Here is a 23,378-nt window from a genome sequence, read left to right as displayed (position 1 = left end):
GTGAAGGAACTACATGCTGTAAACACAGACTTCACCTTTGAACTCTTCATGTGTGCCACCATCTTGCTGGAGAACAGAGACACTTTACTCAGCTGCAGGAACGAGGTTCAGCTCATACAGTTTACTAGCAGGTGTGTGTGCACAATTTTGTACAGATTTATAATAATTTGTTTGAAAAAAAAAAAAAAAAAAAAATATATATATATACACACACACACACACATATTAAATCCTTCATGAACATATAGTGGCCCCAAAATGTGCTTTCAACACAAAAGTCAAACTTAAAAATGTCTAAATTTTTAGCGTGTCTAAATAATTATATATTGTCTTAAGAAATAAAGAAATAAAAAAATAAAAAAAATAAATAATGTAGAAAATTTATTTTTGTGCAGTGTTTTGTTACAAACTGCTATCTCTCTTTAAAATGAATACCAGTTGATTTGCTATGTTGTATCTTATGCAATGGCATTCATAAATTTTTAGTGTGACTTAAAGGTAGGGTAGGCAATTTCAGAGAAATTACATTTTTGCTAACAGTAGTAAGCTTTGAAAGCATTAGATCCCACCTTTCTTGGAGAGCATCTCCAAAGCCACACCTCTTCCAAAACACATGATCCAAAGCATCACGAGAGAACGCACTGATGACGTGTGATGTCTGCGCAAGCAGGTTGTGCGGAGGTATGAAAATACATATGTTGAAAGGCAGGTTGAATGCAATGACTGGACGAACATTTTTTGGCCCTGAGACTTCCACAGAAGATGTTTTCCATATATTTAGATATGAAGAGTTTGGTTCCAAAATGCAGTAAATGCCATTTAAAAAAAAAAAAAGTTTCCGCCAAAGTCAGTATTGTATCTGGTCAATATTGAAAAGTCATTCACTAATTTTGCGCAAAATGCGTTATCCGTCGTATTATTCTGTCATGTTTTCTTCCTTTCTTTCCAAACACGACAAACGCCAGTCTCCTTTCTCTGCAGAATGCGATATATCCGCTCAGCCAATCACAGCGCACCATTCCACGCACTGTAAACCGTAATGGCGACGCTCTGAATACATCCGGCATTCCTAGTTTTTATCAACTTTGTGATCAACAAAAACAGAAAAATGAATAATTTTGAAGGCATTGATGAACCTGTGGTGGGGAAGAAATGTAAATCATCGAAATATAATCATTTACGTGAGGAGATTAAGAAGATGAGGCACTCGAGTCGGGAGGAAGAAAAATGCCAGTTGTTGCTTGTTCCAAGACAGCATCAAACTTTTGTCACGGTCCCCAAAACTGAATCATGAACAGTTTTTAAAAGCCGTTTTTAATACCAATGTACTCGGCAAATGTGTTTATTTTAACCGTGCGGTGGCACCAGATGCTCTTTAATCGGTAATGACAAACGGAGACATAATTCATTTATAACATAAACAAGATGACTCGTTGAATTCATTTTGGGAGCGACGACAATGTATTTTTAGTCAAATGCCTGTATATAAGTTTAGTATTGACAAAGTTCAGAGTCTGTCATATATGTGAATCAACATACTTTGCTGTGTATTTTCAATATGAAAAATAACTTTAATGTTGATGGATTCGTTGCATTTTGGAAAAAAAAAAACAAAAAATGTCATGGATTTATTGCATTTTGAGAAACAAACAAAAAAAAAAATCTAGATTTGAATTTGTCATGTTTTTATAACCAAAAGATGCTATGTGAAAGTTTTAAACAGAAAATAGTGGTTTTCATCTTGACATGTTCTTGGTAAAGAAAACACATTTTTACTCAAATGGATTTATAGCATTTTGGAAACCAAACTCTTCATATATTTATACTTATATAGTTATATATATATTTTTATATTAAGACCACTTCTATTATCCATTGCTATCAGAAAGTTTCAGCTATATTACTGTAACAAAAAGTAAAAATATTTCCTACCCTACCTTTAAGTGTCTAAATATGTTTTGAGGCTATTGCATAGTGCATTGTTTTCGTTCATGAAGCACAATAATCTAACCATGCTTTCATGGTCAGTCTGCAGGGCAAGCTTGACCTGAACAGCACCCTGAAAAAAGCTGAGGAACAATTTTACAACTACTGCAAACGCTCATCCTGGGACTATTTGAGCGGCCTCTGTCGCACACGCAAGAGCAAAGAGGACCATTTCTTATATCAACTCCGTAACCTTTTTTCCTGAGAAGGCCTGCATGGGATTTTTCAGGAAACAATCTTCTTGACAGAAACTCATGAAAAACTTTATGCTCCAGTGGGATTTTGGAAATCCAGTGGGAATTTTATTCCAAAGAAGGATGCTGCTTTTAACCAGAGTTTTGTACAGGAACAAGATGGACTCCTTCCAAACAGTTCCTTCAGTATTTGATCTTAGTTTATAAGGCTTTTATTATTGTGCCAGAATTACAGCAAAACACTAATTTAACCAATCTAAGATAATCAAATAAGACTTTTATTTAAGCATTTACCCTGACCATGCTTGAAAATGTAAGTAGCATTCTGGAATATAACAGATTATTGATAGTACTGAAGACTTGATTAAGCGTATTAAGTATGCAACATCAAAATTCGCTTTGTTTTGAACAGGATTTTGGAGTGCGCAAGGACTGGAAAAACACAGAAAACCGAGATCCTTACTGCTGATCTGAGACCTGACCTGTGAATATTATTCAGTCTTAGAAAAATAGTACTTGCGTATTTTACAGCACAATATAATAATAGAAACATGGGCTCAGTTCTGAGAAGCTCTAGAAGACCCTCTGTGGTGTTGTCTTACCAATCGTAGAGTGTTCAAGTATGTACTGATCAGAAATAGCACACTGAACCAGGACACCCTTCACTCTGAGACCACACTGCATGGGTTTTTATTATGTAAGAGACAGAAAATATAAGTGTACATTTGGAGATATGGAATATTGCACATAACATTTGGTTATTATTTATTGAGAATTGACACTATGTGACTCATTCAGGGGGAGTGCTGTTAATGTTGTTTTCTAAGAGAGTTAAATGACTGACCAACACGTTTTGGGAAACGGGTGCTGTAATTTTGATTCTGCCCGCTGATGTTTGGATTACATTTTGAAGTTTGCACATCATGTTTATTAATGTTTTAATTAATGTAGCAATAATATAAAGACACTGCAATGTTAAACAGAATGAATGAATCTAGCTGGGTATTTTCGGTGAGAAGTGTCATTCATGAACCCGTGTGTGTGTGTGTGTGATACTGAGAGTGAGTGTTTTATTTTAAGATTACTAGGTGACATTTAAGCTGTCAGTTTCTAGTGAGTCATTTCATAAAGAATAGACTCATGCTTGGTAGCCATTAAATATTCTTGTGAAATAAAGTGTGGTGATTTGAATGTGACTTTTTTTTTTTCTTTTTTCTAATTAAAGTTAAATCTGAGCTATGATTCATGGCACTTTCTGTGAACAGGGTACAAACCAAGAATCATAATATCAGTGCAACCCTGTTACCACACTATTTTTATATGTAACGTTCCTTAAAAATCTGATGCACAGTGACTGATATAATTTGGACTTTTTCTACAATATTTTTACAAATACTGTAGTTTTGAATGTATTCATCAAGCTCAGGGTGTACACTGTAACCAAGTTATTATAAGAAAAAATCTGGTAACACTGTTTTGGTAACACTCCATTCTACTAACTAGAAGTAACTTTGCAAGTACACTTTAAAGGGTTAGTTCACCCAAAACTGAAAATTCTGTAATTTATTACTCAGCCTCATGCCGTTCCACACCCGTAAGACCTTCGTTAATCTTCGGAACACAAATTAAGATATTTTAGTTGAAATCTGATGGCTCAGTGAGGCCTGCATAGCCAGCAATGACATTTCCTCTCTCAAGATCCATAAAGGTACTAAAAACATATTTAAATCGGTTCATGTGAGTACAGTGGTTCAATATTAATATTATAAAGCGACGAGAATATTTTTGGAGCACCAAAAAACAAAATAACGACTTATTTAGTGATTTCAAACAATTTTTCAAAACAATGCTTCAGGAAGCATCGGAGCACAAATGAATCAGTGTGTCGAATCATGATTCAGATCGCGAGTCAAACTGCCAACGGCTGAAATCACGTGACTTTGGCACTCCAAACAGCAGATTCGACACACTCATTCATTTGTGCTCCGAAGCTTCCTTAAGCAGTGTTTTGAAATCGGCCATCACTATTGTTATTTTGTTTATTTTGGCGCTCCAAAAGTATTCTGTTACATGTGCACTCTGTTATGGACTCATTGTTGGACTTGTTGTTGTTCCATTTCCCGCCACCAGTTAGTCACCATGGCAACTGATCACCACCATCATCACACCCAGCTGTTCCCAATCACCCTCCTCGTTATCCTGTGTATATATACCCTGTGTTTCTAGTCTTGTGTTGTCCGGTATTGTTTGTACTATGTTGGTGTATGCTCCTGTGGATTCCTGTTTATCTCCTAGTAAAGACTTATTGTGACTCTATCTCCTCGTCGTGTGATTAGTTTACCAGCAAACGTAACATATTCCCGTCGCTTTATAATAATATTGAACCACTGTACTCACATGAACCGATTTAAATATGTTTTTAGTACCTTTATGGATCTTGAGAGAGGAAGTGTCATTGCTTCATATGGAGGCCTTACGGAGCCATCGGATTTCAACAAAAAATATAGTATATAGAATATACTAAAAATATATAGACAGAATTTTCATTTTTGGGTGAACTAACCCTTTAACATTCTACTGATAGTCTGATGACTGGGAGTTGACGTGAAGTTGCAAAGTTACTTAAGTTATTATTTAATCACGCAAATTGGGGTTTTCAACTGTATTTACAGATGCTAACAAAGTTGAAAAAATCGCCAACCTCATAAAGAAGTCAAAACAGCTAATAAAATAAAAATTAATTCATCCCCCTTAGGTTGATCAACAACATTTTCTCAAGGTTAACGGGTTAGTTCACCCGAAAATAAAAATTCTGTCATTGATTACTCATCCTTATGACATTTCAAACGCATAAAACTTTCGTTCATCTTTGTAAAACAAATGAAGAGCTTTTTTGATGAAATCTGAGAGATTTCTGTCCCTCCATTGACAGCTATGCAACTACCATTTTGATGCTTAAAAAAGTTCATAAAGAGATCATGAAACGAATCCATATGAATTGAGTGGTTTAGTACAAATATTCTGAAGAGACTCAATCACTTTGTATGATGAACAGATTTAATTTAGTCTTTTATTCACATATTAACATTGATCAGCGAACATAAACAGAAGCTCATCTGAACCTGCTTGATGGGTGAGAATGAACCTCATTGTTTCTCGCAAGTCAAGCAAACATACTTGAGCTTCCGTTTACCACAACTGATGATGAATGTTTACGTGAATAAAAGCCTAAATTCATGATATAAGAGCGATCGAGTCTCTTCAGAAAATTTGGATTAAACCATTCAATTTATTTGAATTAGTTTTATGATCTCTTTATGAACTTTTTGAAGTGTCAAAGTGGTAGTTGTGTTGCTGTCAATGTAGGGACAGAAATCTCTCAGATTTCATCAAAAAGATGTTGATTTGTGTTCCGAAAGATAAACGAAAGTCTTAAAGGTTTGGAACTAAATGACGTGAGTAATTAATGACAGAATTTTCATTTTTGGGTGAACTAACCCTTTAAGTATCTCTGTTTGTTGAATATTTTGTATGCTATTAGTTATATGCACATGCATTGTTTTGGATTAACTTTGTTTGTAGCAGACGTATCCCTACAAGAACATCTTATTCATAAGTGTTTCAGTGCTTAACACTGTCTGATTAAAAGCTTATCTTGTGAGAGCATGTGTTTATCTAACATGCTACAGCACCACTGGGCATTTTGAGGCAAAAGTACATTAATCTGCAAAATAAAATATATAAAAAAAGATGAGGACAGTGCACTTATTGAGTTTGTGTCATACTTAATGAAGTCTGAATCTCCCCATGAATGGAAACCAGTGTCTTCTGTGTTGCACTGCCTTGGTATTAGCAGTTGGTTGTTAACTCACTGTGCTTGCTCTAAATGGCAGACGTTTGGCTGGTGAGACTACAGCCTGGAACTTTCTCTGCGCTGTGGGTCAGGTGACTGCATGCTGGAATCTATTCAGCTGCTGTGGCTATATACACAGAAGAGTCCAGGGCTTCTGCCTCTGATTCCAGCAGTGCAGGAGTGCAAAAGGCACCAAGACGCGCTCTAGCAGGGCTTTGGCCGAGGGCAGACCCCGTGCTAAGGGAAAGGAACACACGTTACACTTCGTTATCTCTCAAGTACAACTTTTCCAGTAAGGTAAAAGTTTTCTTTGAAGCATTGCAAGAGGCTTGGCTTGTTGTTCTGTTCTGTCTGTTTTGGATAAGGACCGTTTTGGCAGTTCTGCATTAATATTTTAAGTTATTTTCAAATGTGCACACTGCTAAAACAAAGCAAATGTGTGTGTTCAAGGCCAGTCTGGACTGATTATGCTTCCATCCGTCAAATCCCACAATAAACTGAGCATGTGAAAAGTATATAAAGGCGCAGAAGGAATTCCAAGAAGAAAAAATAACTTCTGCTTATTATTTACTTTGTGATGGGAATAGAAATTTGTCATCTAAAAAGGAAAAACAGAGACATCTAAGATATTCACTTATGGGGAAGCTCCAGGAAACATTTGAAAACCTCTGTGCTAGAAGAAGAAACACATTTATGTATGGAATATGCAGTTGAAAGTTTGGACACATCTACCCATTTTTTATTATTATTTTCACATTTTGGAAAAATAAAGCAATCAAAACTGTATGAAATAACAATGAGAATAGAATGAGAATTATATATATATATATATATATATATATATATATATATATATATATATATATATATATATATATATATATATATATATATATATATTTTGCAATCAAAAATATATATATTTAGCAATGTAATTTGGTGCATCCTGGAATTTTTAAATGGTATTGATGTTTGCATGCTGGACACTTTTTAATTAAAATTAATGTTTAATATTTTGTATAAAATGCTACAATTCAAATATTAAATTAAATACATAATTATCAGTAATAATATTATTATTATTATTATTATTATTATTATTATTATTATTTATTTATTATAACTTTTAAGAAATGTATGTATTATCATTAACTAACTAAACTAATAAAACATTTCTGAAATAAAGCTGAAATAAAGTTTATATCGTTTAGTTTAAGATTATAAATAAAAATAAATTAGCAATATTTAAAAAAATAATAATAATAACACAATGACAAAAGCACATAAACATGATTAAATATTAAACTAAAATTAACATAAAAACTAAAAATATCAGCCACACATGCAGATGCAGCAAATCATGAGGATTCTGCAGGTCACATGACCCCTTCAGCACTAGGCCCTTTGTGTCTCTTAATTGCCAATGTGCTCTTGTCTCATGACATCAGCTTTCCTGTAACAAACAGCCTGATTCTTTGTCAGGTCTATATTTTCATCTAAGAGTATTTTTCTAAAATCCTTCATTTGATTTGCTCTGCAGAGTTAAGGGGGAATGAAACATCCAGTCACTCTTGAATAATGACCTGTTTAAGGCCTTTGTAGTGTTGAATTTCATGATGTTTAAAGATAAAGAAGACAATATTCTGTTTTTATAATGAATTAGAATAATAAATTAGAAATAATTATTGAGTAAGAAGTTTGGTGACAGAACTTCACAGTCTACTGTTACACAGCACGCACATATACACACAAACAGAGAGAGAGAGAGAGAGAGAGAGAGAGTTGGTCATGGCATGCAGCCAAGCAAGCAATCTAGTGCTTTCTAAAGCAGCTGGCAGCACATGGCAGCATGATTACAGCACCAATGTGGATGTTGCTAGAAACGTGCCCCAGTCGGCCAATTTTATATATTTAGAGATTGACCAGTTTATTATTATTATTATTATTATTATTATTATTATTATTTATTTATTTATGAATGATACAGATTATCCATGTTTAATATGCATTGTCTTTTTTTGACAGAATATATTTTTAATACATTAAATATATTAATAATTATTATTATATTATATATATATATATATTCTTATACATTATTAATAATATTTAGATTTTATTAAAATGTAATATATATATATATATATATATATATATATATATATATATATATATATATATATATATACTTGTTAATCTCTGTGGTACATTTGTTAAGCTTAAAATGTCTGTTTCTCACTTGAGAATGAATGTTCTGTAAAAAGTTGCGAACAATGCATTAAATGGTTTAAAAGTTAAATTACCTCTAAATGCAGTCATGTAATGACTTTTTTTTCTTGGAGACTCAATACTTGTTTATAAAAAAAAAAAAAAAAAATGTAGACACATTTTATGTGTACTTTATAGCCTTGCATATACACGAAAGTAAACATTCTTTCCCTGACATTCTAAAAGTACTTTATTCAGATACTTTACTAAAATCACCATTGGTTCTCTGGTCCAGACAGGATGTCAAAAGGTCCAGCAGTGGGTATTGATTTGGGAACCACCTACTCCTGTGTGGGAATCTTCCAGCATGGAAAGGTGGAGATCATTGCCAATGACCAGGGGAACAGAACAACCCCGAGTTATGTCGCCTTTACAGATACCGAAAGACTGATCGGAGATGCAGCCAAGAACCAAGTTGCCATGAACCCCACCAACACAGTGTTCGGTAAGGCAGTCCATAACAGAATTTACCAGAACATAATGCATTTTACTTGAGAAAGAGAATGAAAGATTGACATTGACACTGACAATGTTACTATTCTCCATTAGATGGCATTGTAGTTACTAGAATGCTAATACTGTAATTCAAGTGAGTCTTTGTCAGCAGAAACCAGTAGCAGTTTTTAAAGCAATGCTTGTTTGTTGCCATTTTGCCTTTTACATCCATCTTTATTGGTTCAACAGACGCCAAGCGTCTGATTGGTCGACGCTTTGATGACCCAGTTGTTCAGTCTGACATGAAGCACTGGCCCTTTAAGGTGATCAATGAGGGTAGCAAGCCCAAGGTGGAAGTGGAGTACAAAGGGGAGATAAAGACCTTCTACCCTGAAGAGGTGTCTTCTATGGTCCTCACTAAGATGAAGGAGATCTCTGAGGCTTACCTAGGCAAGGTGATTAGAACTATGAAAAAGCATTTTAAATAAGTGCTTTTACATCTTTTACATTTAGGTTGTTACATGTTTTAGGACACTTTCTGGCCCTTTTGCCTCACATATGTGACCATAGACCACAAAATCAGTCATAAGGGTACATTTTTTGAAATTGAGATTTATACTGAATAAAATAATCTTTACACTGACTGATGTATGGTTTGTTAGGATAGGGCAATATTTGGACAAGATACAACTATTTGAAAATCTGGAATCTGAGGGTGCAAAAAAATCTAAATTTTGAGAAAATCGCCTTTAAAGTTGTCCAAATTAAGTCCTTAGCAATGCATATTACTTACAACATTTTTTTTATATATATTTAAAGTAGGACATTTACAAAATATCTTCATGGAACATGATCTTTACTTAATATCCTAATTATTTTTTTCATATTAGAAAAATCAATAATTTTGACCCATACAATATATTGTTGGCTATTGCTACAAATATACCTGTGCAACTTATGACTGTTTTTGTGGTCCAGGCTCACATTAATGTGCATTCAAGCATACAGGAAATGGATGACCTAGCTAAAGAGAACATATCGCTCTAGAGATCACATTGTCATTGAATTCTTAAGAAAATTTGAAGCCTTTCCTTGAATTTTGATAAATGCAAACTAAAAAGAATCATGACTAATTGATCACATACTTTAGTAGGACACATCAAACCAAAACAGAGAAAGTTTAGTCCAAGCAGTTTAGTGAAGACTATCTCTACAGCATGAGTGCAACAATTTGCAAACACAGCTTTATGCATCTTATCGTTTAGTGATGCTTACAGTTAGAGTGGTTTAGAGAAATTTACCACAGATTTATATCTGATTGTGCAGCACACATTTTATGTTCAGAAATCTCTAAAACATTTTGAAGTTTGAATTACACCTCGACTTTGGTTATTGCTGGTTTCCAGGAAGGATGTCAACTTGATAACAATCTTTAGTGTCAACAAGGTTGTTTTTGTGAACCTGTGTTGCTTAAAAACTTGCATTTTTTTCAAGAGGTTTTCCTGAAAGCATCTACTGTTTCTTTATGAACAAAATTATATTGTAATCATAATTAATGTAAAGACTCTTCCCTTATTAATCACAAAAATCTCTTCTCCACTATTTTTTTTTTAATATGCACTAGTATGTAGAACCCACTGTGTTTATCAGAATCAAATCCAACATAATCCTTTACCCAACCAATAAAACATCTCTGAATGAGACATGGACTTCAGGGAGCTATGCAACTTTTGCAGAAGCCAAACTTTGTGTGGTTTTTATCACACTTGATGCTAATCACTGTGCCATTCTGAATCATGCTAATGAAGATTTGATCTTGTTATTTCAGGCAGTTTCAAATGCAGTCATTACAGTGCCGGCATACTTTAATGACTCTCAGCGCCAAGCCACCAAGGATGCTGGAACCATTGCTGGCCTTAATGTCCTCCGTATTATCAATGAACCAACAGCAGCTGCTATTGCTTATGGATTGGACAAAAAGGTATATAGACATCCTGAGCTATACTTTACATAGTTCAGGGCTTTATATATAACTTGGTACACATGCTTTACTGGTTTGTAAAGATATTTTGATGAAGTGTTTGTAGACATTTTTGTTGTCCAGCCTCTCACCGATTAATTTTCGGTACAGTAAGGTTCAAGAGTTAGGAGGGTTAAACTGCTGCTTTATGGCCACAATTCACTACAGGTTGGTGGTGAGCGCAATGTCCTCATCTTTGATTTGGGTGGTGGAACATTTGACGTGTCCATTCTGACAATCGAGGATGGCATTTTTGAAGTCAAGTCTACTGCAGGTGACACCCATCTGGGTGGTGAGGACTTCGACAACCGAATGGTCAACCACTTCATTGCCGAGTTCAAGCGCAAGTTCAAGAAAGACATCACTGGCAATAAACGTGCAGTCCGTCGCCTGCGGACAGCATGTGAGCGGGCCAAGCGTACCCTTTCCTCCAGCACTCAAGCCAGCATTGAGATTGACTCTCTGTTTGAAGGTTCTGACTTCTACACTTCCATTACCAGAGCACGTTTTGAGGAGCTCAACGCCGACCTGTTCCGCGGCACGCTGGAACCGGTGGAAAAGTCATTGCGAGATGCCAAGATGGACAAAGCGCAGATCCATGACATTGTGCTGGTTGGTGGCTCCACTCGCATTCCCAAGATTCAAAAACTGCTTCAGGACTTCTTTAATGGCCGGGATCTTAACAAAAGCATCAATCCTGATGAAGCAGTAGCGTATGGAGCAGGTAAGAGGGATGATTTCCACTATAAATGGATTATCACTTTTGCTTTGTGACATACTAATCTTTCTTCAAATCCCACCAAGCTGTCCAGGCAGCCATCTTAGCAGGTGACAAATCAGAGAATGTCCAAGACCTGTTGCTATTGGATGTCACTCCTCTTTCTCTGGGCATTGAGACGGCTGGGGGTGTCATGACTGTGCTAATTAAGAGGAACACCACCATTCCTACCAAGCAAACCCAGACATTCACCACTTACTCAGACAACCAGCCCGGTGTACTGATCCAGGTAAATGAAATAAGTTGTTGTAGACCAATACATACTTGGTCTTCCTCCCTTTCTGACCATCCCAGGTCAGATTAGCCTGAATTTTCATTTCAAAGCATGTTTGGTACAGGTCCAACCCATCATAGTTCACCAGCAAAGAATAATGGTTAACCAGTATGGCCATCTAAACTGAAACTGCCTGACCAAGGAAAGCTTGCTGGTAAAGCTTGTTAAACAGCCTGGTGAGGAACCAATGTCCAAAACATAAAATGGGCTGGTGACCAGCAATGCTTGACTATTCAGGAAGGTCCTTGAAACGGTTGAGATGTTGACATCAGTTCTTCCAAAAGCCATTGAGGCATTTGTAACCAATTGGAGTTTGTTTAGGATTATTGATTTTCTCATCCCTAGGTATTTGAGGGAGAGAGAGCCATGACAAAGGACAACAACCTTCTTGGCAAATTTGAGTTGACAGGCATCCCTCCCGCTCCTCGTGGCGTGCCACAGATTGAAGTTACCTTCGACATTGACGCCAATGGCATTCTCAATGTGTCTGCAGTGGACAAAAGCACTGGCAAAGAGAACAAGATCACTATTACTAATGACAAAGGTAGAATAACATGTTCTGTCCTTGGATAAAGAATTGAATTCACACTCATTTACTTCAGTGAACTCTGGAGTTTAAAAATGGTCTTAGTTTTCACTGATAGTTTCCTGCTAATTTTTTCTGCTTCTTTCAGGTCGCTTGAGCAAGGAAGACATTGAACGTATGGTACAGGAGGCAGACAAATACAAAGCAGAGGATGAAGCTCAGAAGGAGAAGGTCACCGCCAAGAACACTCTGGAGTCCCTGGCCTTTAACATGAAGAGCACTGTGGAGGATGACAAGCTGCAGGATAAGATCAGTGCAGAGGACAAAAAAACTATTACTGACAAATGCAATGAGGTCATAGCCTGGCTAGACAGAAACCAGGTAGGTAACATCCTAAAAACTTCACAGTGTACATGCCAATCTACAGGTTACACTTGTTTACAGGATTAAGGCAATCCCTTTCAGTTATGTTTGTCACTGAAGGATCACCTTGAGGAAGTGAAATCCATTTGTGTAACCACCCAGAGTATTTCACCCAACAAATTGGCCTTTCCCACTTTGCTTAACCCTGGGATATCCGTGTTCTTAACCCCAGAAACATTATTTAGAAGCAGAGTTAGTAACTTAAACCAGGTTATGAAACCCCTCTCTGCATTGTGGTGCCAAAAGCGGACAGTTTGAAACAATGTGGTGTTAGAATGTTATAACAAGATGCTTAGCAATAAACACCCAAATTGTATGCCTCATATTCAGGTGCTTTGGACAATGACAGAAACACATTTGTGTAAATACTAGTTTCAGTGATTCAGGGGAAACATATTTAAATACTGATGAAAAATGTTGGAGTGACAGAAATTATTCTTACATTTATAGTCTGAAAAGTCCATTCAGGAAAAACTTGATGGTAGAGTCAGTGATATATAATATGAGGTTGCGAAATGATAATGTCTTTATGTAAACTGGTCGTGTGCTGCCTTCATCCAGTCGATGACACTCACACTGCAAATATGTGAATAAAAACGTTAGCCCAGTGTTTAGGAATGTACAGTGTTAGTTGTAAATCCTGAGTAAATTATAAGCAGTGTGAAACACAAAACAAGATAAGCAATTTTTCTGAGGTTTAGAATGTCCCAGGATTAACCATTTCAAGTATGAAAACCCTCCAAGAGATCATTAAGCCAGTGTTTCCCAACCTTGCTCCTAAAGGTACACCACCAGTACACATTTTGGATGTGTGTCAATTGTCTAACCAATCTATTTCCGTTCTAATAATTAGCTGATGATGAGTTGAATCAAGAGTGTTTACTTTGGAAATGTTAAACATATGTAGGGTACAATGGGGTTTAGGGCGCACAAAGTAAAGATCCATTTGACTTTATTCTCCTTTAAACCGCTAGAACACACAAAAATTAACATCAGCACTTTTCTTAATCACATTTGATGATGCACCTGGAAATTTGGCTGATCCTTGACGTCAAGCAATGCAAAGTTGATTCTGCGCTAATTTGATCAAATCTTTAAAAGGTTAGTTCACCCAAAAATGAAAATTCTGTCATTAATTACTCCCATGTCATTCCACACCTGTAAGAAATTTGTTCATCTTCGGAACACAAATTAAGATATTTTTGATAAAATCCAATGGCTCAGTGAGGCCTCCATTGCCAGAAAATTAACACTTTCAGATGCCCAGAAAGTTATTAAAGACATATTTAAAATAGTTCATGTGACTACAGTGGTTCAATCTTAATGTTATAAAGTGACGAGAATACTTTGTGCACCAAAAAAAACAAAATAACAACTTTTAGAATATTTAGTGATGGGTGATTTCAAAACACTGCTTCATAAAGCTTTACGAGCTTTGCAATCCTTTTTTTTTTTTTTTTCTTTTTTTTTTTTTCCTCGAATCAGTGGTTTGGAGCGTGTATCAAATTGCCAAAGTCACATGATTTCAGTAAATGAGGCTTTATTACATCATACGTGTTTCGAAATTTCAATGGTTCAATGGCAATTTGATACATGCTCTGAACCACTGATTCGAAACAGAAGATTAGTAAAGCTTTGAAACTTTATGAAGCAGTGTTTTGAAATCGGCCATCACTAGATATTGTTAATTAAAGTCGTTATTTAGTTTTTTTGGCACACAAAAAGTATTCTCATCACTTCATAACATTAAAGTTGAACCACTATAGTCACATGAACTGTTTTAAATATGTCTTTGGTACCTTTCTGGGCATCTGAAAGTGTTAATTATCTTGCTGGCAATAGAGGCCTCACTGATCCGGATTTTATCAAAAATATTTGAATTTGTGTTCTGAAGATGAACAAAGGTCTTACAGGTGTTGAACTACATGAGGATGAGTAATTAATGACAGAAATTTAATTTTTGGGTGAACTAACTTTAACATTTTTTTTTTTTTTTTAATGTAGATTTATGTAGCAAATGAGAATCGATTAAAATTGTTTACTATATTTTAAGACAAAGGTCTTACTAATGATTTTGAGTTTTTCAATAATGGAACAATATGTTAAAAGTATGGTATTTGGGGTAAAATGTGCCCCTGCTGTTGGGACTAAAGACAATAATTAACATGGTAAAAAATAGCTGGCCGACTTCTACATTTGTTGACATGACATGGTTAGATTCATATATTAAGAACTTAATTATGTACAAGATAACATATTAAGAGATAATCACCATATTTATAATGAAACCATCGTATTTAAAAATATATCAATTATATAATTTAATAAAGTATCATATTTGTTACTACTGTAAAGTTATATTAAATTATTATGGGATCTCGTTCGATGCTTTCTGAATCTTTACTTTTCTTAAAAAAAAAAAATTGTTTCTGTATTTTTTTTTAAATGGACATTTTAATGGCAGTATATTTATTAAACAAAAATAAATTATTTTATTTTATTAAATAAAGTATTTGTATCAATACTTTGTCCCTTTTGGCCCATGCTAGCAAGCCCTTTATTTTCACACAATGCTCCATGTTCAATAATATATATATATATATATATATATATATATATATATATATATATATATATATATATATATATTGCTGTAATCATATACAATTTGAGTAGTGAAAAGCAAGTTTTTCTTAAGGTGTATCTGTTGTACCCAACTGTTGGTGTGCCTCCACTAACAGAGATAGGAATTAAGCAATGAGTCACCTCACCAAACAAAGAGAATCTTCTGAAACACTTCTTATGTCTTGTAACACAGACCGCAGAAAAGGATGAGTACGAGCACCAACAGAAGGAGCTGGAAAAAGTGTGCAACCCCATCATCACCAAGCTCTACCAGGGCGCAGGTGGTATGCCAGGTGGAATGCCGGGTGGAATGCCTGGTGGAATGCCTGGGGGATTTCCCGGAGGGGCAGGAAGTGGTTCCTCATCTGGTCCTACCATTGAGGAAGTGGACTAATCTTGACATCAGAACACATATAGAGAGAAACCAAATCAAAATGTTTTTTACGTCAACTTGTTGCATCTCAAACAGGCTTCATGTCAACTAGCGTTTACTTACATTGGTCAGATGTGCCACATGAGACCAACTTATAGCTTGTGACCAAAGCAATATGGCACTTACTAAACAGCATTTGCACTGACATATTAGCCTATGTTAACATCATGTTTGCAAATCTATAATCCTACCTGTAAGCTATTATTCAGTGTTTACAAGGTTAGTCATGCTACAATTACAACAAAATATGTAGTTAAGGTGAGGCCTTGTAACTTGTTCAGTTCTCATTATTCATAATTATTCCACAGGGATGGGTTTTTACACATCTGCTTTACAATTCATTAATTTAAGCAATCAGTGTTACCTGTATGACTCAATAAAAATAAAGCATACTATTTCCTCAATATCATGTCTCATGTTTTTGTTAAATAAATCTCATGATAGAAGGAATGTGCATGGAAGAACACTTTGGAGCCTACGACATACACAACACACTCATTTCTGCAATCAAATGCGTTCATGGGTAAAGAATCATGGATAAATTAGCTCAATTTTTTGCTTTTAGAAATGTAGGTGATGTCCCTTTGTTTTTGTTTGGCTGGCTCACCTTTTACAGTCAAAATTATATTGTTCTTTTCCTCATATGACAGATACAAACATTCCTGAGCTCCTCCTTACTGCATGAAAGCACCTGTATGAATTGCGTAATTTAACAGATGCTAGAGAGAATATAAAGCCGGAGAGAGACATGATGGGAACAACAGCAAGACACTTGTCTCTACAACATGATTGGGATCGTCAGCTTTTTTGCTTTGGTGGCCTCCACTCTGGGTGAGTTTTCATTAGGGTAAAAAGTACTCAAATAAGGTCTGCATGAGGTCACCAAATCAACTCAGCATTGCACTCTACTAAATGTAACGTAATGCTTTTCTTATTGGCTTCTTTGTGAACTGTGGTTATAGGTTGCGGAGTGCCTCAATATCAGCCTTTAGATAGGGCTGCCAGAAGACCTAGTGGGGGAGGGATAGCAGGTATTATTAATGGACACAATGTAATACCTGATGCAAGGGAAGCACTCCCATGGCCATGGCAGGTCTCTATCCAGGTAGTGTAATGAGTTTTAAATACATAATCATTGTTAACAAGCCTCTGCTTTTATTAATGGATCATTATTGTGGTGGATCTCATTCTCTGTATAATGAAGTACTCATGAAGTTATTTATATTTGAACCAGACATCCAATGGTCAGCACTTCTGTGGTGGTTCCCTGATCAACAATAATTGGGTCATCACTGCTGCCCACTGTTTAGTTAAGTAAGTGTCTGTTTGTTTGTTTGTTTGTTTGTTTGTATATATATATATATATATATATATATATATATATATATATATATATATATATATATATATATATATATATATATATATATATATATATATATATATATGTATTCAACTTTCCTGCTTTTCCCTGTCCCTTTCTTTCTAGGGCTAAAGTTCACAATGTTGTCCTTGGACAGAATGACCGTGACTCCTTAACTGAACCTATTCAGTTCAAGGGAATTGCCAAGGTATCAGCTTTAGCGTGATTATTGCATTACTTTTAATTACACTATAGTTCCAAAGTTTTCAAATGTTATTAAAAGAAGTCTCTTCGTTGCATTTCTTTGATAAAAAAAAAAAAAAAAAAAAAAAAAAATGCAGTAAAAACAGTAACATTGTGAAATATTATTTGAGCTTAAAATAAGTTCCCTTTCCCGGCATGATTATGTCATGACGCAGCGTCTCGTTCCCTACTCAGGGAACCAGGGTTACATACGTAACCTGAGACATTTTCTATTTGAAAATATTAAAAAAAAAAATGTATTCCTGTGTTGGCAAAGCTGAATTTTCAGCATCATTACTCCAGTTTTCAGTGTCACATGATCCTTCAGAAATCATTCTAATATGCTGATTTGCTGCTCTGGAAACATTTATTATCATTAGTTTAAATGTTGTAAACATTTGCGCTCATTACTTTTTTTTTTTTTTTTTTTTTTCGGAAACTATGGTACTTTTTTTCAGGATTCTTTATTGAATAGGAAGTTCAAAAGAACAGTATTTAATTTAAATATAAATCTTTTGTAACATTATAAATGTCTTTACTGTCACTTCAGATCAATGTAATGTCCTTGATGGATAAATGTTTTAATTTCTTAAAGGCCATCACCCATCCTGACTACAACAAACAGACCAACTTCAACAATGATGTTACACTACTGAAATTGTCCAGTCCAGTAAAGATGACGTCCCGTGTCTCTCCTATATGTCTGCCTAGCTCCTCTGACAATACACCCCCAGGGACTGTTTGTGTAACCACTGGCTGGGGCAGAACTGAAAACACCTGTAAGTCTGCAATTCCCGTTTCATGTACATTTTCAGTTGTGTGGTAGATAAAAAACTGCAGTTGGTCCTTTTCCAACCATTCAGACACTAACTGTCTCATATTATGTTTTTGCTTATAGTGAATCCTCGCATTCTGCAGCAGGCTAACAAGCCAATAGTGAGTCAGTCTCAGTGTAGGCAAGTATTTGGTCAGACAAAAATCACTGATGCCATGATCTGTGCTGGAGCCACTGGATCCTCGTCTTGCCAGGTATATGAATGCAGATGCACAAGCATTATATCTCACACAAGCAATTAATTTAAATCTTTTCAAACAAAATTAAGATATGTGAAATAAATGTTTGTAAAATTGTGTGGTAATTCCTGATGTCTGTCTCTCAACTACAGGGTGATTCTGGTGGTCCTCTGGTGTGTAAGAGCTCAGGTGTTTGGTATCAGGTGGGCATCGTTTCCTGGGGCAGAACAAACTGCAATGTTGATGCTCCTATAGTCTATACTCGCGTCTCTTACTTTCGAAAATGGATTGACAAAACTGTTCAATTCAACTAGATTTACCCTGCAGATGACACATAAGAAGTCTGACATCGCTACCCTTTTTATCCCATTTTATTCACAGTTTCTGAATCTGATCAGTCTGAAAGATTTCCAGTGATTAAACTTTATCTTCATACACTTTTTGTGATGCTACTGTTTTGAATCCTAGAAATACTTTGACATAATGATAATTAAATTATTAAAAGTATAACTTGTGTATCTGTTTTAATCTAATTTTAACGGACATACCTGTTTCTCAATAAATATTATACAAAGCATTTTGAGTCTTCTTGGCATGTTTTGTTCAAATCTTGAACCAAAACAAGCATTAAGTGCTTAACGATTGTATATAAGAAATAAGTTTTATTTCTTCAATTATAATATATATACACCATTGTTTAAAAGCATGGATTCATTTAATTGATCAGAAGTGACAGTAAATACTTGATAATAATTACTGATAATAATTCAGATATCAGCATTGATAATAATTAAAAATGTTACTTGAACAGCAATCAAATCAGCATATTAGAATGATTTCTGAAAAATCATAGGAATAAATTACATTTTAAAATATATTAAAATAGAAAATATTTATTTTAAATTGTAATAGTATTTCACAATATTACTGTTCTGTATTTTTGATCAAATAAATGCAGCCTTGGTGAGCATACGAAGACTTTTAAATCCTTAAAAATATCTTACCAACCCTAACTGTCTGAACAATAGAGTATATAAAGTAGCCTATATATTGACATTTAAGTAAAAAAAACAAACAAAACAAAGCGGCATCTGCAATCAAACAGTGCTAGACCTTTTCTTCATTTTGGAATGACTTAAGATCCCATGTCCTGTCCTAGTTTAATTACATACATTAAATACATTTATCAAGGTCAAATACTATCATGACGCTCAAATCCAACTAAAACAGAAGAGCTTGTCAACTCATGATTGCCTGTTTATGTACTTCAGTACATTGTCGATAAGTTTTGAAAAAAAAACCTTTGGTCAAGCATACGTTTGCATTGACTGGGAAAAGAGAAATGCCTTTTCTGCATGTCCTGTTCTCTTTTCTATGTAGTCCTTGTTGGGATTCCAGTACAGAACCTGTGTAGACTCTGACTATTCCCAAGGTGTCAGCATTAAAGTGATAATCACTTTGACTTGTTTACCTGTCCATCCTAGAAACCACATGTTGTTAGACATCTTTTCACATTGTTCTATGGTGGTAAATGACCACAAAACATCTTGCACAAGAAAAAAAAAAAAAAGGATTTAAAATGATTTAGTGCATTAAATGGAGAAAACCTTTTAGATCTCATTGCTGCAATTGAATGCATTCAGAAAACATTTGTTCTAACAAAGGTGGGCAGCCTACCCTTTTTCCCAGCTGACCCATTTGTTCTTGTCAATATTTCAACATACTTTTTTGTCACATGACTCTACTGAGCAAGATATGAACATTGCTGAGCTATGAGATCCTACCAGCTGCATGGAAGCACCTTGATGAATTCCCAGTTTTATCAGATGCTAAAGAGAATATAAAGCAGGCGGCAGACTGGGAACAACAGCAGGAAATTAAGGTACATGACTCCATGATGTTCTGGATCATTAGCTGTTTTGCTTTGGTGGCCTCCACTTTGGGTGAGTCTATGTAGTGAGGCTACATCTTGCAATGAGGGTGGTATATATTTATATACAGAGGAATTTCTTAGGTTAAAAATATGATCAAATTAAAAACAATCTAAGCTTGTTTATCCATGATTATATGTTTTTTGCATGTATTTATTTTCCTTTCCATAGGTTGTGGAGTGCCTTCCATTAAGCCAGTAATTAGCGGCTACAACAAAATTGTGAATGGAGAGAATGCAGTGTCTGGTTCTTGGCCCTGGCAGGTCTCTCTTCAGGTAACTGTTGCAAGTTTTAATTATGTAATCATTGCTTTTAAGCAAATAGAGCAGGAGGGCCACCAGTTTTTAGCTGTAAGTTGCCTCAAAACACCTGTCTGGAAGTTTCTAGTAGGCTATGCGTAGTATGGCGTTGTTCAGCTGTGTTTAACTGAAGTTGGAGCTAAACTCTTCAGGACTGTGGCCCTCCAGGAGCAGGATTGGACACCCCTGAACTAAAATTCATCATCCACTGAGTTATATCATGAATATTTTTTTATGTATGAACCAGCAATCCAATGGCTTCCATTTCTGCGGAGGATCCCTGATTAACCAGTACTGGGTCGTCACTGCTGCTCACTGCCGTGTTCGGTGAGAACCTTTGAATCTGTTTTATTTTATAAACATACCCTGCCTGGTTCTCTAATATCAACTTTTCCATGTTTCTTTTTTTTCTTTTCTTCCCCTCTTACCCTAGGGCTGGCTATCACTATGTTATCCTTGGAGAGCATAACCGCGGCTCCAGTGCTGAATCTGTTCAAGTCAAGAGCATCGCCAAGGTATCAGCTTTACTGATAATGCCCCTTTCATCAATATCCTTTACTCTGAGTCACCATCTACTGATTGCATTGCTGTGGTTCTATGATATAGACATTACCTCAGAAACCACATGATTTCGTCATTCTGCCATAGAACAAAGTGTTGCTTACTAGGGGCGGGGTTTTACAAAAAATTCCGTTAAGCATACTATTTTGTCCATTGCACGTCTTGCTCTTTTTTCAGCTTGTAATACCACATTTTAAAAGTTGCTGATATTTTTATTTATTTATTATTACGCAAGTAACTGTCCCTACTATCTGACAGATATCAGACACTATCGTTCAAAAGTTCAGGGTCAGTATTTTAAAGAAATGTTCACTTTTATTTAACAAGGGTGCATTGAATTGATCAAAAGTGACATTTATAAAATTACAAAAGATTTTCAAATACATTTTCTTTTGATCATTCTATTCATCAAAGAATCCTGAAAAAATGGTTTGCATGGTTTGTTTTTGACATTGATAATAATAATAAGAAATGTTACCTGAGTGATGGTCTGTGGCTTTATTGAAGCACACAGTGCAGGAGTCTAAAAATAAATGTATTTAATAATAAATCCAGAAACCAAACACGCAGAAGATTATCAGAAATGGAGTATTACCACAACCAGAATATAAGGAACATACAAGGGGAACTAGATGAACACAGGTGAACAGAATCTAATAATCAGTTATTAACCATAGCCACAAACTAGAGCCTGAATGAATAAACAAGGGAACTAATATGTACACGCAAACTGGATCAGAGCAACCAGGGAGAAAATTAAACTAAAACAGAACATATTTGTTACACTGAGCACCAAATCAGCATATTAGAATGTTTTCTGAAGGACCATGTGACTGTGAAGACTTAGAGTAATGATGCTGAAAACTCAGCTTTTACATCACTGGAATCAATTTAAAATATATTTAAATGTAAAATTAGTCATTTTAAATTGTTATCATATATAATAAATAATCTCAGGAGTTAATTTTTCCTCCCACTGTGTAGGCCATCACCCATCCTTACTACAACAGTCAGAACTTCAACAACGACATCACCCTGCTGAAACTGTCCTCTCCAGCCCAGCTGACATCCCGTATTTCTCCTGTATGTCTGGCTGCCTCCTCCACCAGCATCCCCTCGGGCACCCGTTGCGTCACTACTGGATGGGGCAAAACTGGAACCACCTGTAAATTTATCATTAACATTACTAATGTCTAAAACAACTACATTCATGACTAAAATGACTGGATGTACTACAATTGTCGTCTTGTTTTTACAGCAAGTCCTAATATACTGCAGCAGACCGCGCTGCCCCTTCTAAGTCAAGCTCAGTGTAGGCAGTACTGGGGTCAGAGCAGAATCACAGATGCCATGATCTGTGCTGGAGCTTCTGGTGTCTCCTCTTGCCAGGTATATGAGGACAGATGCCTAAATATTTAGGCTATATATTTTATATATATATTCATTTTACAGTGCTTTAGTCCTGATGTGTTTATATGGGTTTGTCTGTCAACAACAGGGTGATTCTGGTGGTCCTCTGGTGTGTGAGAGCTCAGGTGTTTGGTATCAGGTGGGCATTGTATCCTGGGGCACCAGCGACTGCAATGTTCGCACCCCAGCCGTCTACGCCCGTGTCTCATACCTCCGCCAATGGATTGACCAGACTGTCGCCTACAACTAGAGCTCCAACTCTCTAAAACTAATACCAATAAAAATACTAAAAACACCTTGTTGATGGTTAATGACTCATGCATATATATATATATATATATATATATATATATATATATATATATATATATATATATATATATATATATAAGGTGATGGCGATGCAAGATTCTTTGGAAGTGCCGTTTCCAGGAACCATGACAAAACAAAAACAAAACAGAGTGCAGTAACTAATACACAACAACATTAAAATAATAGCAACTGACTAAATCACAGAAAATGAATGTATGTAACTGATAATAATGTACAGTCCTGATCAAAGGTTTGGATAGGTAACAATTTTCAAAATTTTGAAAAAAGTTTCGGTAACACTTTACTTGAAGGGGTGTGCATAAGACTGAAATGACCCCTTCATAATGACACATGTCATGAATATGAAGGAGGTTTTATGCATGTTTATGACAACTGTCATTAAATGTCATTCGCTCACTTGTGTCATTTT

At 35.4% G+C, this 23,378-nt stretch overlaps 4 protein-coding genes across 7 annotated transcripts in view; all 4 read left to right on the top strand.

The window, feature by feature from the left end:
• The window catches only part of si:dkey-238d18.4 (TBC1 domain family member 15), a 19,095-nt gene extending 14,017 nt beyond the window's left edge, over positions 1–5,078 (top strand). Inside the window, exons 9-11 of one of the 2 annotated variants that reach the window (XR_010892162.1) lie at positions 1–131; positions 2,029–2,493; positions 2,593–5,078. The exon at positions 1–131 is cut by the window's left edge and continues 11 nt beyond it. Coding sequence is in view for 1 of the 2 variants with exons in the window: in XM_067365181.1 (XP_067221282.1) it covers positions 1–131; positions 2,029–2,191 (294 nt within the window). In the remaining variant the exon portion in view is untranslated. Of the gene's footprint in view, positions 132–2,028 lie in introns of both variants that reach the window. The other variant, XM_067365181.1, reaches the window with a different exon arrangement.
• A 1,106-nt stretch (positions 5,079–6,184) lies between these two features.
• On the top strand, positions 6,185–16,211 carry hsc70 (heat shock cognate 70). 3 transcript variants are annotated; one of them, XM_067364661.1, is made up of 9 exons: positions 6,185–6,325; positions 8,537–8,746; positions 8,986–9,191; positions 10,565–10,717; positions 10,925–11,480; positions 11,561–11,763; positions 12,154–12,352; positions 12,483–12,715; positions 15,576–16,211. In XM_067364661.1, the coding sequence occupies exons 2-9, from the start codon at positions 8,542–8,544 to the stop codon at positions 15,774–15,776; spliced, it is 1,956 nt and encodes a 651-aa protein (XP_067220762.1). In that variant the 5' UTR covers positions 6,185–6,325; positions 8,537–8,541; the 3' UTR covers positions 15,777–16,211. The 3 variants fall into 3 exon arrangements, with proteins under 3 accessions (XP_067220762.1, XP_067220763.1, XP_067220764.1); XM_067364662.1 differs by having other exon boundaries at positions 6,185–6,330; XM_067364663.1 differs by having other exon boundaries at positions 6,188–6,330; positions 8,541–8,746.
• A 375-nt stretch (positions 16,212–16,586) lies between these two features.
• Positions 16,587–19,005, top strand: si:dkey-238d18.3 (chymotrypsin-like protease CTRL-1). The gene is made up of 7 exons (XM_067365171.1): positions 16,587–16,646; positions 16,778–16,920; positions 17,050–17,129; positions 17,305–17,386; positions 18,017–18,200; positions 18,320–18,450; positions 18,588–19,005. The coding sequence occupies exons 1-7, from the start codon at positions 16,601–16,603 to the stop codon at positions 18,747–18,749; spliced, it is 828 nt and encodes a 275-aa protein (XP_067221272.1). The 5' UTR covers positions 16,587–16,600; the 3' UTR covers positions 18,750–19,005.
• A 1,217-nt stretch (positions 19,006–20,222) lies between these two features.
• LOC137004996 (chymotrypsin-like protease CTRL-1) lies at positions 20,223–22,931 on the top strand. The gene is made up of 7 exons (XM_067365737.1): positions 20,223–20,378; positions 20,538–20,641; positions 20,913–20,992; positions 21,099–21,180; positions 22,211–22,391; positions 22,485–22,615; positions 22,725–22,931. The coding sequence occupies exons 1-7, from the start codon at positions 20,330–20,332 to the stop codon at positions 22,884–22,886; spliced, it is 789 nt and encodes a 262-aa protein (XP_067221838.1). The 5' UTR covers positions 20,223–20,329; the 3' UTR covers positions 22,887–22,931.
• The last annotated feature ends 447 nt before the right edge of the window (positions 22,932–23,378 follow it).

The sequence above is a fragment of the Chanodichthys erythropterus genome, chromosome 17 (genome assembly GCF_024489055.1).
Source record: "Chanodichthys erythropterus isolate Z2021 chromosome 17, ASM2448905v1, whole genome shotgun sequence".
In the NCBI taxonomy this organism is placed as follows: Eukaryota; Metazoa; Chordata; class Actinopteri; order Cypriniformes; family Xenocyprididae; genus Chanodichthys; species Chanodichthys erythropterus.
The sequence above is the reverse complement of the archived record's forward strand: the minus strand, read 5'-3'. Positions and strand labels throughout refer to the sequence as shown.

Coding starts and splice junctions, on each gene's coding strand:
- hsc70 (XM_067364661.1), top strand. CDS start 8,542: ATGTCAAAAGGTCCAGCAGTGGGTATTGATTTGGGAACCACCTACTCC. Junction 9,192..10,564: donor CTGAGGCTTACCTAGGCAAG/GTGATTAGAACT, acceptor TTGTTATTTCAG/GCAGTTTCAAATGCAGTCAT. Junction 10,718..10,924: donor CTTATGGATTGGACAAAAAG/GTATATAGACAT, acceptor AATTCACTACAG/GTTGGTGGTGAGCGCAATGT.
- si:dkey-238d18.3 (XM_067365171.1), top strand. CDS start 16,601: ATGATTGGGATCGTCAGCTTTTTTGCTTTGGTGGCCTCCACTCTGG. Junction 16,647..16,777: donor TTTGGTGGCCTCCACTCTGG/GTGAGTTTTCAT, acceptor CTGTGGTTATAG/GTTGCGGAGTGCCTCAATAT. Junction 17,387..18,016: donor AGTTCAAGGGAATTGCCAAG/GTATCAGCTTTA, acceptor AATTTCTTAAAG/GCCATCACCCATCCTGACTA.
- LOC137004996 (XM_067365737.1), top strand. CDS start 20,330: ATGATGTTCTGGATCATTAGCTGTTTTGCTTTGGTGGCCTCCACTTTG. Junction 20,379..20,537: donor TTTGGTGGCCTCCACTTTGG/GTGAGTCTATGT, acceptor TCCTTTCCATAG/GTTGTGGAGTGCCTTCCATT. Junction 20,642..20,912: donor CCTGGCAGGTCTCTCTTCAG/GTAACTGTTGCA, acceptor TGTATGAACCAG/CAATCCAATGGCTTCCATTT.